General features: G+C 41.3%; 1 protein-coding gene across 1 annotated transcript in view; it reads left to right on the forward strand.

Annotated features, from left to right (window-relative positions):
• Positions 1-12,526: 12,526 nt before the first annotated feature.
• PPP1R9B (protein phosphatase 1 regulatory subunit 9B) overlaps positions 12,527-16,308 on the forward strand; it is a 46,130-nt gene continuing 42,348 nt past the window's right edge. Inside the window, exon 1 of the mRNA XM_075177246.1 lies at positions 12,527-13,962. Coding sequence (XP_075033347.1) covers positions 12,814-13,962 — 1,149 coding nt within the window. The 5' untranslated portion in view covers positions 12,527-12,813. The remainder of the gene's footprint in view (positions 13,963-16,308) is intronic.

Genomic DNA, 16,308 nt, shown 5'->3' on the forward strand with positions numbered 1-16,308 from the left:
ATACCCAGCAATATGTAACATGGCCATTAATAATACGCAGCAATGTGAAATATAGCCAGTAGTAATACCCAGCAAGGTGTAATATGGCCAGTAGTAATACCCTACTAAATGCGCTCACATGGCAGTCCCTATCAGGGGTGCAGAGAGAGGGGAGAGCAGGTACAAAATAACTGGGGGCTCTGGCCTGCCTGTGTAGTGGGAGGAGCCACCAACCTTGTGTGGCCACATCCCCTTAATCAGCTATGGAAGGGACCCCAAGACTTTCCTGTGCCGGGGTCTGAAATAAAGTATTTTAAATATAAAATAAATATATAAAAAAATAACACAAATGGCATTACTTGGGTAGCATGGTGGCTGAGTCACTTGCACTTATGCCTCACAACACTGGGGTCATGAGTTCGATTTCTTCCCATGCTCGCGTGGGTTTCCTCCGGGTGCTCTAGTTTCCTCCTACATTCCAATAACATACTAGGTTAATTGGCTGCTATCAAATTGACCCTAGTCTCTCTCTGTATATCTGTGTGTGTTAGGGAATTTAGACTGTAAGCTCCAATGGGGCAGGGACTGATGTGAGTGAGCTCTCTGTACAGCACTGCGGAATTAGTAGTGCTATATAAATAGCTGATGATGATGATTACATTTCCTCCACTACAACAGATACAATGCGTTTCCCAGACCTCTATGTCTGCTTTTACTAGTAAGCCTTACCTGAAGAAGCAGACAGAGGTCTTGAAAACGCTTTGAAGTAATGTCATTTGTCTTATTTTTTTACATGTTTATTTTATTTTCAAAATACTATGATTAGGAATCTGTTGTATTTCTAACTTTTAGAAAAATTTGAAACATTTGGATTTTAGACAATAACATGAATTTGTGTGTCAAATTAAGTTTGATACGTACTTTTCTCTGAGAATATTTTTCCTGTACACAAGTGGAATCATACATACCGACAGACAACGGTATAATAAATGTCCAAAGCCTATTTATTCTTTGGCACTATTATATTTATTTTGATTCTATACGAGAGCTATAAGGATTAAGTTCTCTCTTCCTGGCTGCTATCCTTGACCCTATACATCTTCTCGTTAGGCGCTGGTTACTTTTCTGTTCTATGCCAAGCAGTTAGGTAATGTTGGAGGTTGTAGCCTATGTCCACCAAAAGTGTATTGCATATAATGTTCCATTATAAGGCTAATTTATTCCGAAAAAAGAGCCAGAAAAATAAGAAGGAATGTAAGAAACATTTTTCACAACAGACCAAACTAGTGGCATAGCTGTAGAAAGTGGAGGAGTGATTGATGTCATGTCAGCAGATGCTACAAATGTAGAAACATTACAAACACAAAAAGTGACAGGACTCAAAGACGATCAGCTCTTGTAACCGTGTCTGTGTTACACTGTGGCCGCTTATAAATGTGTATCACTGCTTGTTTCTCTGTGGAATGTATCATTGTCAACGCACCAGCAAGGTTATGTAGATGTAAACAGGGAGGATGTTTTATACACAGCTAGACTGAAATTGGAATGAAATCAATGGACAAGATAAATTGGGAGGAGATAGGCTAACACATAGCCAATATGACCTTCTAAACATTTATAACAGCTACTACTCTCTATTGTGTTATTTTCTGTAGAAGGTGATGAAGAGACTGAATATTGCCCCTTCACACATTCACAAATCTGTCTCAAGTGTATTCAGTTCAGCTAAGCCACTGAAACATGTATGTGTGTATAACACATATATATATATATATATATATATATATATATATATATATATACATATACACACACACATATATATATATATATATATATATATATATATATATATATATATATATACATATACACACATATATATATATACACATGTATAAACATACATATACACACACACATATACACATATATATATACATATACACACATATATATATATATATATATATATATATATATATATATATACACGTATATATGTATATACACACATATATATGTGTGTGTGTATATATATATATATATATATATATATATATATATATATATATATATATATATATAGACACACACATATTATTCCATAAATAAAGACAGACAATTATATAGAGAGTAATGCTGGGGAGGTTTATTACCATTCCCACACTACCCACCCATTTTCACTTCACCCCATCTTAACACTTCCTTTCTCTGCCTTGTTCGCCCCCAATCCCCTACAAAAGACGTCTTGTACATCGTCTCCCCTCCTTCTCTCTCTCTTTCTTACTGTTCACTCCTCCTTTCTACTGATTGTCATCACCCCTGTGGAGAATGAGGCACAGAATCACTTGACAGTTCCAATGTCCCCAGGCAATGTGACATTAACCTGCATGTGACCTGACAGACAGAATGGGCGGACCCTGTACAGTAGAGATAGAACAGAAGAAAAAGAAGAATATTGGTATATAAAATTATATAAAATGGAGAGACAGCTTCTATACAATTAATATGTCCCCACTATAGTTTGATGAACATTTTTATCTACACTGTATAACTCTTCCTGCATAGGCACAGCAAACAAATCATCTAGCACAGTGGTTCTTAACCTTGTTGGATGTACTGAACCCCACAAGTTTCATACATGCATCATGTGAACCCTTCATTGTTGGAAAAATAAAATGTTGGGTTTTTTTTCAAATTCAAAACATAAAGATATATATTTTATTAGTGCACAAAATGAACCATGCATCAGTTGTACATAAAATCACTGTGTTCAAAGAACAAAACCAAAATGAATGTCACACAAAAACATAACTCAATATTTACTGCAAATCAATGTGACTTTTGCTGTTGCCTTTTAGAGACAAGTTCAGAAATGCGCGACTTCACCTTGCAAGTGCCCTTCTCATATCATTTTCGCAACAAAGTCTGTTCCTTTTCTTTGTTTTTATGTCTACCATCCTCAAAAAGGATTGCTCGCAAAGATACGTCGTAATAAACGGCATGAGGGCTTTCTTAGCAATAAGATTTGGTGACACCAAATCGTTGAGAGCGTTGTTGTTCTAGAGAGTTGCTGTTGAACCTGGCTCTGCTGAAGTTCAATGATTATGTTGAGGTACTCATCATTGACATCTGCTGTCGCAATACTAAACGTGAACGGCGTTTCACCCATGCTGGATATGACTCTCTGGTGGGGAAGTATCTGTCGAGAGACTTTGTGAGCTCATCTAAGTGCATGGCAATTGCTTGCTTCATTTCCCCGGGTACAGAAATATCTCCGATTCCAAACACATCTTCGATCTTACTTACACAGTCGTCCAGCAGGGGAAAGTCTGCGAAGTTATCATTCTCTGTTCATCATTTCCATTAAGGTAACTGTTTTTGAAAAGCCTTCGGGTTTTCTTCTGCTTCGATGATGTTGACTCCACCCTGACCCCCCCCCCTTCCCCCGCATCTGTTGATTGAGAGCATCGAAGATATCGGCCATGTACGCCAAAATGAGAATGAACTCAGAATTTTCTAAGCAATCTGCATGACAATGTTGGTGCTCTCGCAAAAACAGGGCTAATTCCACACGGATGGCACGTAACACAATTCAGCACCTTTCCCAGGGATAACCACCGAATGTTAGAATGGTAGAGAAGTACCTTGAATTCAGAGCCCATTTCATTACACAGCTCTTTGACGATGCGGTGCTTCAGAGCACTATTTCACACATGGTTAACACATTCCACTACAATTTTTAATACTTCAGCCAGTTTTGGAGGCAAGGTTTTTGTTGCCAACGCATGTCTGTGCAGAACACAGTGCGCAACAATGATGGGTGGGGCAGCGACTTTCACCAGCGCACCAAAATCAGAGTTTAGTCCCAGCATGGCTGGCGTTCCGTCCAAACAAATGGCAGAAACCATATCCCACGAAAGATCGTTGTCTCTGAAGAACTCATCCACAAGTTTCTTCACGTCGGCTGCCCTAGTTGTTGTTGTAAGGGGCTTACAAAATAAAAAAAAATCCTTTATCATGTCGTCTTTCACATAGTGCACAAATACAACAAGCTGGCTTAGATTGGAAACATCGGTGGTCTCGTCGAGTTGGAGGCTGAATTTTGCTGGGCTTGAAATAAGATCTGCAACTACTTGAGCCAATATGTCATTGCTCATGTCATCTATTCTGCTGCTGATGGTGTCATTTGAAAGAGGAGTTTGGGACAACTTATTTTCAGCAGCTTTTCCCAGCAAGATATTCGCCATCTTCAACGCAGCTGGTTTTATGAGTATTTCACCAATGGTGTGTGGTTTTCCCTGCTTTGCGATCAGGTACGCAACTTCGTATGATGCTGTTAAGATCGGTTTGTCGATGGGTACAAAGCAGAAAACAGGCAGGGTGGCCCTTTCATCGAATCTGGCTCTCTTCACCTTAAATTCAGCAAGCGTTGTGTTCTTGTATTTCCCATGTCCATGCAGCTTTAGGAAGTGTTCCCTTAGTTCTTCCGGTGCTAGACTAGAATTGCTCAACTTGGCATTGCAAATTATGCATTGAGGACGCTGACTTCCATCACATTCTGTTATACACGTGAATCCATATTGTACGTATTCGTCCGACCACTTTCTTATTTTGCTCGACATAGTACGAAGGAATTGGAATATTAAAAAGGAAATCACAAATGACGTACAATCACGACAGTCACAAGTCGACTACTGAGCACACCAAGTTCCCTGCAGCACAGATATCAAGGCCAAGCGAGCAGCCAATGATGGCCATGCTGAGCGTGACGTCACGAATCATACGAGTGGAGTGAACGGCAGGGCTACCAGGTCGTGCCATGTATGGCATTTTTTGCCATAAATGACGCAACAAATTTTAGAATTTGCCATAAATATTCGTCAATAGCCTTCAGTTTCTTATGGTGAAACATTGAAAATGCCATAAAAGTATTGTGTGAATGCCAAAAGTATATTAATGCACCTGGCAACCCTGGCGAACGGAATGGACACACACCTCCGCCGAACCCCTGAGACTAACTCACTGAACGCTGCTTAAGAACCACTAATCTAGCATAACGTCCAAGCAACCCATGTTATTTTACTGGTTTGATGTGGTTTGACCAAGTTTTGGAATTATAATTGTCACATAGTATACCTCCAATTATTATTTCACCCACAACTCCTACATCTGTGGTGCTCCCACAGCTTTGCTTTCCCTGGGTCTAGATATATCAGCACACACTGGATGAGGCTTTAAACTTATTGACTAACATAGTGGAAATAGCCCAAAAGAGCTGTATCTTGTAGTAACAAATCAGATTACCTAAATTACCCTCCCGGACAACGCAGTGTGCATGGTCCTGAAAAGACGGCACTATCAGTACTAACATTACTGTCTTTAACTGCTGAATTGCAGGTATACCAAGTGGACTACCCACACCCTGGACAAAAACAAGCTGAAGTCTTTTCAATCCACCCAGCATTCCTCATTGTTAGAGTAGAGTGGATCAACTGTGATAGATGAATAAATCACTACTTTTAGGAGTGCATACATACCAGGGCAACTGTAATGTAGGGATTTGAAAAGAGGTGCGCGGCCTGCAGCACGGAAAGTGGGGTAAGGCCAGGTAATAGAAAGTTGCAGTGGTCAAGGCAGAAGATAATGAGTGTATGGATAATGGTTTTGGTAATATCCAGAATGAGAAAGGTGTATTCTGGGCATAGGGAACTGGAGAGAGTGTGTTATAGTCAACTGTGAGGGAGACTAAAGTGGGGGTGGGGGGGTTAGTAACAGCAGGAGACAGGATGACGATTGGACATCTTGTGACATCCAAGGGGAGATGGCGGAGAGGCAGTTGGACACACATGATAAAAGAGAAGGTGAGGTCAGGGGTGGAAAGGTACATTTGGGTGTGGTCTGCATATAAGTGGTAGTTGAGGCTGAAGGACTGTATCTGTAAAGCATCTAGCTTTACTCGGCGTTTACTCTATAAAGCGGGGAAGGAAGAGGGCAGAAGAAGCATTAGCCCTTCTGCTCCATGGGAGGTTTTTGCCCTCCCTGAGCTCGTCTTAGGACACTTGCTTTATGGTTTGACAGCTGTTCCACCCCAGTCAAACTCCCCACCTGGAGGATGGGGGTTGCGTGGCTGATGCTGCGTGGGCACAAGTGACTAGACCCCAATAAGGGGAAAGAGAGCCCCAACTGATTAATAGCCCCATGGAGAGGGGTAGAGTTGCAGAGGGGGATTCCCACCTTCAGTGAAGGGATGAGAGTGATTGGCTGGAAGCCACGTGATGTGACATAAGACCCTGTGTGGAGCCCACTTCTAAAGGCCCCCATATTGTGAGGGGGGGTCACTGCAGAGGCATTGTATAACATGGCCAGTAACAGCAGTGGGGCTGGAGTAAGAGGGTCCCTGTGAGGGATGGGGTGCACCGTGACAAGGAGAATCCCTGGATAGTGGGATGTCAGATAATCCTGGTTGGAGCGTCAGGATGAACCTCCAAAGTGTGCACACTGTGTGCTGACACCTGTCAGAGTGAGCCCAACACTACTAGCAATTGTGGAACTACTGCACCCAGCACCACCGGGTTCGCAGCTGTGTCATTTTTGTATGCTGGACTTAAACAAGTGCAGGTGAAATAAAGGAGTAATAGAGCATAACATCTGCTGAAGTTTATGTGCATTTGCAGAAGTTGTGCTTGTAACCACTATTATCTCTGCTGGAGGAGTTTGGCGTCCGTTGTCCTTTGCAACCAATATGTGCAGGAGGAGAAGGCGTTGTTAATAAAAACTGTTTATTTCTGCCATGGTCTGGCCTCCAGAAGTTATTTGACTTTGCAATGTTCACCATTAGTGACCACTCCATGTTTATTGTGTTTAAACATCGGAGTATTCCGGGGACACTTTGATGGCAGATGCAACATCCACACCATAGCCGGGACAGAAGGGAAGAGCAACAGCGAACGGGTACCACGGAACAAGATACCCCAAGTAGGTTAACTAAGAGAAGAGCTATATGGAGAGAAAAGCAGAGGGCTGAAAACAGAGCTTTGAGGGACCCCAGCAGAAAGAGGGAGTGTAGGATGTGCAGGAAGTAGGGATGCTGAAGAAGTGTCATTATTATATTAAATTAGTAAGGGGAGGAAGGGGTGTGTTTTGTTTATGCTTCAGTTTTATAAGCTTAAAACTTTTAATCACATTTGTTTCCAGGGCACAAGAAGATTAACATTTCTGTTTGTGTCACCACATACAGTGGAGGCAGCCATTTTATGGGCTGATCCAATATTCATGCAGCCTATCAACTCGCTAAGAATGAGTGACGTCACTGGGGCACAGGTGCACATTAATAATAACTCAGAACCAGGAGTAAAACTCCAGCCTCTCTGTGTTCTGAAAAATCTCCCTGAGGGCTCAAACAGGAAGATAATGTCTCCTTATCTGACCAGTTCTCATTATTGTCCGTTTAAAAATCAACCAAGCTAATACTACTGTATTAGATACTAGACCCCTCTAGGGAAGTATCTACTATATAAATGCCTAGTGGCGTGTGTGAAACAAGCTGCAGCGCCAACTGCTGGGCAGAGTTATACACTGACCTACATATTTCTTGAAGGAGAAGTGACAGTGAGGAGTTTTTAACACCTTAAGTAGCTTGATGAAGGATGTGGCGATGAAGATGAAGGATGAGGTGATGGAGAAAAATGATGAGGTGGTGACATGTGGACAAAACCATGTTAAAAAAGGGCGCTTGCGTCGGGAAGTAACGCTCTTCCCCTGAGGAGGCCTGGGCTAGGCCCAAATGCATGACAAGAACCTTTTTGTAACACCTTAAGTAGCTTGATTTGACTTGAATGCATGAGTATCATGCACGGGTTAACTTGTGTATGACATATACACATAAGTACACCTTTTTTTTTCATGCATCCATGGCTGGCATTACAATTAGGTAAACCTAGGATATAGCTGCCAACTGCTGCTCCTCCATGTCTGAGATATGCTGGGAGTGTGGTGCTTCGCTATGATGTCAGAGTCCAGTGCCACATTGCCAGTCTAAGAACAGGAAACGCCATCCCCTTTCCTCCTGCCTACTAAGGTAAGAAGCAGCAATTTGCTGAGGCGCGCAATGCCTAAGGCGGATGCTCCGCCTATTGTGTCCACAGAACCTACGCCGTTCCTGTGTGCATCTTCATCATCATTTATTTATATAACACCACTAATCCCACAGCGTTTTACAGAGAACTCACCCACATCAGTTCCTGCCCCATTGGAGCTTACAGTCTAAATTCCCTAAGACACACACAGACAGACTAGGGTTTTGATAGCGGGCAATTAACCTACTAGTATGTTTTTGGATTGTGGGAGGAAACCGGAGCACCCGGAGGAAACCTGCACGGCCGCATCACATTGATATTACTTCCGGGGAGCGGGCGGCCCTAACAGCCGTGATTCTGAGCGGCCCGGGGGGCCGATGCCCCCCTGCCCCCCGGCCCAGCCCGCCCCTGATGGTCGGGAATCGAACTCATGACCCCAGTGCTGTGAGATATATGTGCTAACCACTAAGCCAACGTGCTGCCCATGCATTCTGAGTGTAAATGCGTCCACTTTGTAAATGAGCCCCATAATTCATAAAAATAAAATTTAGCACAGTAATAACACGTAAGTGAAGCATCTCTAAGCAATTGTAACCTGTCCCTAACAAGAACAAGCTCTGTATTTTTTTGTCTTTTAAGAAGGCAGAATTGTTATACTCCTACACACCAGAGCACACAACATGCTCCCAGAATAAGCCAAACCACGCGTGTGCAGTTCACTAGCATGCCATAGCCCTCATTATCCTGCTGTCAGCTCTGCTTACAAACCTGTTACCATGCAACACAGCACTGTCTCTTCCACCCCCACTCTCCTATCCCTTCCTTCTGCCACAATCCCCCCACCCACCTCCTCTCCTATCCAGCTGTTCTCTGCACATGCTGAATTCTGGGAGGTGTAGTTTTCTGCTTCAGTCATCTAATTCCAGACACAGAGGCACACAGACCCTTACCAAACCTCATGACACAATAATAACTGACACAGCTCACCAGTAGCAGCCATTTCAACACCATATTAGCAAAGACAGCCAGATAAGGACAAATGCGCCATGGTTAAATGAACAGAAGTATAAGCATTGCTGCTGGCTCTCAGTCATCTGCAAATGAATCTTCCTCACACTGCAGAATGGGATCAATAAATAAAATTCTATCAGCGTGTTTGGAAACAAATTATCCTCTATTCACACAGGCTAATATAATATGCTTTACATTTTAATTTGAATTAAAATCAGTTGTTTATTTGAGGTAATCCTTACATATAGGTATGTTTTGTCTTCATGATGTGAGGCGTGTGTAGGGTCTGTTTATTAAGCACAAACAAATGACAGACAGATTCAGTAATGCACTAGGTACCACTAGACTATACTGCCATAGAACAGCACATTGTGTAATTGCAGAATATATTGTGCTCAACTGTTTACAGAAATGTTATTTATACAGTGACAATAAATCAGATGTAATTTATCTTAAAAATAATCAGGATTAAGGTTCTTCTTTAATTTCGTACACGTTTAAATGTGCAATAAACCAACAAAAGTGAAAAAACAACAGCGATCAGTGCAACGAAAGTAAAGTGGACACACGTGCTCAAAAGTAATATAGAGTAGGCTGCTTCACTTCAATGACATCCAATTGCAGATGCTAAGCCTATATAAACATAAAAAAGAAAGCGCCAGACATAGGGGCACATTTATCAACCCCCGCAAAAAATGAAAAACAGTTTTCAATCCTAATCGCATTGATAAGGATTGAACTATTTCTCATAGTTATTAAAAAATCTCCACAGGAACAACCATTCCGAAAACCGGCTGTTCCTGTGAAGTGTAACACTTACCTTTACACTGGCTCTTCACTTGCGGTCTTGATTGCGATCTGGTTTCCTGCTTTGAATACCTGTGCACATGCACCGATCGAAAAATTGGGTATGCGCACAGAGAACCCTACTGTGCAGTGTGAAGAGCGAACCGTTGTCATCTTACAGGGAGGGATCACATGATCCCTCTGCACTTGCGCTGTCCAGCTCTGCTCTTCGGAGCAAAAGAAAAGACCATTGCCGATGATGTATGTGCGTACAAATAATAACATAACAAGTTTCCGAAAAAAATCTCTTTTTCGGAACTTGTTAGATTGCAGTAGGGAGCAGTCACTATTTGATGGTGACTGCTTAAAAAAATTATACAAACTGCAAAGCATAAATTTTTCAATGATACTCCAATGTGCACCAGAAATCACGGTAGGGGGGGAATTCAATTGGCCGCGAGCAGAAAGCCGGGTTAAAATTACTGTAATAATGGTAATAACTTTGATGCCTCGCTAATTCGGGGGGAATTAAATTCCCCCCTAAGTGTCCTTTAATTAGTGTACACTGTTTGATAAATAGGCCCCATAGTTTGATATCATAAATCAATAATAAACAGAATTTAAAGTGACCAAGTGGCCGCGTACCAAATAGAAAAATGATTAATGCTTATCTGGTGGGAAATATATAGTCACTTTTTTCCAGTAATGATTATTCCTGTAGTGTTCATGCTCCTGAAATTTAAGGTTTAACAGGTTTGGGGGAAATATATTCATAGAACTATTCTACTGCGTTTAACCAAATGCTAAAAGGTCGCATGCTGTATACAGAAAAACTTCATGTGAAAAAACAAAACAAAACATGGAAACACCACCATAATTTCACACTGTATACTGAGAACAAGTAGGTGTGACTCCACTATTACTATTATTATTATTATTATTTTTATTATTAATAATAATAATAATAATAATAATAACCTTTATTTATATAGAGTCAGCATACTCTGCAGCCTTTTACAATTACAGCAATGCATATTGAAACACTGCTGCTATTTACTGGGCTACTCAGGGAGCCCGGCGAAGAGCTCCCTGCTTCCGGCGAATGCCGAATCTGAACTGCGCATGCGCTGCTAAAGTTCGCGCATTCGCATAGGATTTGACCTGGCAGGTGAACATGCAAAGCCAAACCGGCTTCAGTGGACCCCATAGAACAGATAATATAACTCCATAATGAGATGGGATAAATTTGCAGCGAAAAGCAATGCTTTTCACTGCTTAGTAAATTACTAACAATGCAGCCCCCATAGAGTTCTATGGGAACTGCGGTAACCCAGGAAAAGTAGGTTAATACAGTAGAAATCTCTGATTTTTCCTTTGGGTTATCCTTTTCATAAATTGTGCGATGCCCAGTCTCTGGAGAAAACAGCTGTTTTCTCCAGGTTTATGGCTGATCGCACTGTCATAAATAGACACATGGGTATTCGCAGACAGAGACAGAGGTCTCTTCATCCAAGTTTACAATCTATAGGAAAACAGGAGTTTAAGTGCTGTACACTATGTAGAGTGTATATTGGTCCAGCCAGATTGCAGTGGGAAAAAGTGCCTAGTGGGGGATATGATCCAGTCACACAGCAGTGTTGGTCAGAGGGTTGTGTATAGAAGGAGAATATATGTTGAGTGAACTATATCACCTTCTTATGACTGTGGCTACTGTAAACACCATACTTAATAAGAGAAGGAGTCTTTTCCAGGTTAGCTGCCATCTTAATACATCAGAATTAATACAATCTGTCTGTCACCTGATAACATCAATATATTATCTTGTTACCATGACAACATCTTTATTATTTACAAAAAGCTTAAATATAATATAAAAACCCCTACCCATAATACAGAGCTTACAATCAAAATATAAACCTGTATTGGTATATACCGTCTAGGCTGTATTCTTAAATAAACTCACTAGTTAGGTATATTTCTGTCTACATATGACTACAGCCCCCAACATGCTTATATTCTGTATATACAAGCCTGTAAGGCAGACAGGCTTTATGTTTTAAAATCAATTTTGTCTGTCATGATTTTTTTCTGAATACCCCTTGTAACACGCTTTAAAGCACATTTCCACTTGATAAATGAAACTCTATAAAACTGTTACTCAACAAATAAACATGTATGAGATCTGTGACTGACAGGCCCCCTTGTAGTGGAAACCCCTACAATTAAGTTGTTGGTGGGGTGTATGCATCTGAATAGATGATTCTTGATTTCTCATTACTGCAGATTACAGATACATCCTTGTAATGCAGTGTTACATTTCATAAATAAATTAAAAAATAATAAAAAAAATAGATAATAAAATAATAAAAAAATAAATCATATAACATTTCAAAATAAAATGTATGTATAAAATGGTCACACATATAAAATGCACCAAAATAATTTTTATATTTCTATGTGCACAGTAAGACTAAACAACTATTCATTATCTTTTTCCAGCCCTGTAATACATTTTGACAGATGGATCACTCTTTTTCTGTAATCCCTCCCTCCCTCTCTGTTTCTCTGTTTTTGTTCAGCTCCAGCAATCATTCTCTCTATAGGACCCTGCAGGAACCCCTTCAGATTGCAGAAGGCAGGAAAAAAGGGAGAGCGCAAGAGAGGGGGAGTGATACAGAGAGAGGGGAGGGGGGGTCACAGAGAGAAAGGAGGAAGGAGGATGTTGCCTTTCGTGATGCTAGTTTAGGCCAGGATGCATCAGCTACAGTGACATGTTGGGTGACTGTGTTTTTCATAGCTCTGCTTCATAGCTGTGCCAGATAGATTTCACTGCTCCGTGATACAATAGAGAAGATGCTTCTCTCAGCTTGATGTGACAGACACAAAAAGAGGACGAGGCTGGAGGAGGAGGGAAGAGGACTATGAGATCTGGGTACCCACATCCTACATCCCAAAAATGATGAAGACAGAGGGTAAGACCCCAGGTGGGGGACCCAGGAGTTCCTCTCCACACAGGAATGCATATGAGGTTGGGGTGCAGACACTGCGCACTGGAAAAGATGGGGTGCCTGAGATGGAATCTGAGGAGGCGCGTAAATCAAGGTGCAAATATGGTTCCAATGTTCACCGTATCAAAAATATGTTCCTACAGATGGGGACAGGTCCAGCAGGTAGTGAGAATGAAACTGGCAAAGCAAAAGAAAAGCCATCTCGACTGACTTTGCCGCGGGCCGGCAGCCTGAATGAAAACGTCAACCATAGCGCCCTTTTGAAGCTAGGAACTAGCGTCTCAGAGAGGGTAAGCCGTTTCGACACACCTACAGACAGACAGCCCTCCAAACTGCAGGAGGCACGCCGTGTATTTGAGAAGAATCTCCAAGAAAAGGAGACTACCAACAGAATTTTCCTGCGTAAAGAGAGAGGTGGGTTCCAGGACAGAAAACTAGATGTTGTGGTGAGGTTTGGTGGGAGCACAGAGTCACTTGACAAACTGGACACAGAGGCCGTCTCACCTACTGTCAGCCAATTGAGTGCTGTGTTTGAGAATGCAGACCTCCGCAATAACATTCACAAAGTTCCCATCAAAGGTTCAACCAGTCGGCGGACAAGAATTTTCCAACCAGAAGCAGCCAAGGCCACAGAAGAAAAGAAAACCTTGGGAAAGACTGGAGATGTTCCTCACAGGCCTGCTACAGTCCAGGAAATTTGTAAAATCAAACCAGTGGAAGTGGAAGAGAGTGGGGAGTCTGAAACTGACGTAGTTAAGGAGACAGAGGCAACGAAAAATGAGGGGTCGGCCAACACTGGAATTGAGAATGGCGGCTCAGAAGCAAAAGGGGTAACGGCGCGGGAAGCAGAGCTGGAGGAAGAGGCTGAAGGAGAGGTGGCAGAGGATGACTACAAGAGGGAAGACTGGTCTGAGGTTGAAGTAATAGAACTCAGTGCTTACAGTGGACTAGGGGAGGATTCTGGGGGAAGTGGTTTGGATGAAGATGAGGATGGATTTTATGAAGCGGTCACCAGTTGCCAGGAGATTGAGGGTCTCTCAGAAGAAGAGGAGCAGGCTCCAACACGAAAGATACGCTTCAGCACGTCCCCAATTAAGGTAAGGCATCTAGGCACACAAACCATGTTGTGTCCAATTTACTACACTGCTGGGTTATTTTTTAGCCGGGGTAGTGACAGAATATGATTCTGCCAATATACAGTTACAATTTCAAATCATGCGTCCATTGAATACCAACGTCCCTATATTTTTAATATATATTCAACCAATGTGACTGTATTCTCATCAGCTAAAACAGGACAGAAAGTCACATAGGCTGCTGCACAGAGTCCAGGAATGGTACAGCATATGTTAAGGCATGTAGTGTCTCCATGACACCAGCAGTAATATAAAAGCTCCCTTACTATACATTATCGACACAAACATGCTCCCTCTCGGTATTGTATGTTACCACTGACACATAATATATAGACATCAATGTGATAAGAAATTGCTTTGGTCTTAATGATTCTGTCTGTCTGTCTGTCTGTCTGTGTGTGTCCGTAGACACAGATCCGTTCTCTCAGCGGGGCTAGTGGTTTTCTCTGCTATACTACACATTCAGCTGTTTGAATGGAGGAAGTGTGTGTGTGTGTGTGTATGACACTTCCTGCTGTGGGGACAGTGGCAGGGTGTGTGTGTGGTGAGGGGGAGGTAGTCCCCACACTTCCTGTTATTGGGGTTATTTAGAGAATTAATATTCCGGCACACTAACCCAGCTGCACTGGCACTGCTGTGTGGAGTCATGCTGTGCTTATTACACATTTGGGTCTTGCAGCAATAAAGTCCATATCCCAAATAAAACACTGGGTGTCAACAGTCTAGGCTATTGGGTGCTGCTTATTTAAAGCAGACAGGGGCAAACTGGGTCTCTCTAGCTGTGGTGGAACTACAAGTCCCAGCATCCTTGTAGGTCCATAACAGCTGTGGAGACACAAGTTACCTACTACTGATCTATAGAATGCACTGTAAAATATCATATGTTTTAAACACAGAGGCCGTTAGGGGTAGTTAGACTGTAAAGTGGAGTGTTAGTGGTCAAATTCAAGTCTGATGGGGAGTTTTATAATTGATATCTATAATTTGCATGTATAGTACAATACAGTATATGACTGGTACACACAGACAGAGCTGTGTGTGTATATCTATCATACAAAACTGTATGAATATCAGATTGGCATATATTAATAAAGAGAAATGGGTATATTTGATAACAAAAAGGTAACAAATTATACAAAAACCTGTGCTTCAGAGAACACTAGACTGGTGTCCGGTGTGTGTGCGCAAGGCAAACTTACCAACTGTTTCTAATTTTCAGGGACAGTGCCAGGTTATAAAATGTGTCCCTGGAAATGTTTGTTGCTTGCAGTCTTCCTGATTGTAATATTAATACATTGCTTTGTGCCGTTTTTCTTATACTGTGTTCTGGTCCTGAGGCAGTTCTTGGCTATTAAAAGAGTGTGTTAAGATATCTAAGTAAATGTATTATAATTATATTCAGTGGCTGTGTCATGCTTTCCCTCTATTAATAGGTCTATGTAGCAGGTTAGTCCCTGAATGAATAGTGACGTCTTTTTCAACAGCTTGGCTAGTCAGTCATAGAATAATGTACTGTTGGATTGTGTGAACTCTTCATACTGGTGTTCTGATCTTATAATGTTATCTGATGAGGTAACATGTAGCCCACTTGCAGAACCTAGGGCCACTTATGAGGCCTCTTAAAAGTTGTGCTGCCTATCACTGGTCGCGTGTGCGTGTATGTGTGTGTATATATATATATATGTATGTATATATATATATATATATATATATATATATATATATAGTTATAGATATAGAATGGATCTGACCTGTAACTAGACCTTTCCATCCCAGATTACATTTGCAAATGGCCAGTCCTCAACTCCTGCATGAATCCACACAGTATATATGTAGTGTCGAAGTGGATGTTTAAAACATGAATGATGCTATAACATAATAAATTATATTGTATACATACGTGGCAATAGTTAACAACAATTTCCAGAAACAATTTGCTTTAGGACATTTGAATCTGTACGTGTCCTGTGGAGAACCCTATAAAGACATAATGCACTACATATACAGTTTGCTTCATGGATTGCATGTAATTTGTTTATGCCATGATCCAATCAATGTATATGGCTGTGTAGTATGTCAGCTCTTTATGAATATAGGATAATAATAATCTGCCCTACATGACCTGATCACTGCCCAATACAAGTCACTGCACATGTACATAATACAATTCTATTACATTTTATACAAATATAGGACTCAACATCTATGCAATAAGATCTGACCATTGGATATAATTATAATACAATTTGATTACACTATCTATAGAAACATAGGAGACTACACCTAGCCAACATAAGCTGATCACTT

This window comes from Mixophyes fleayi, chromosome 6 (genome assembly GCF_038048845.1).
Source record: "Mixophyes fleayi isolate aMixFle1 chromosome 6, aMixFle1.hap1, whole genome shotgun sequence".
In the NCBI taxonomy this organism is placed as follows: Eukaryota; Metazoa; Chordata; class Amphibia; order Anura; family Limnodynastidae; genus Mixophyes; species Mixophyes fleayi.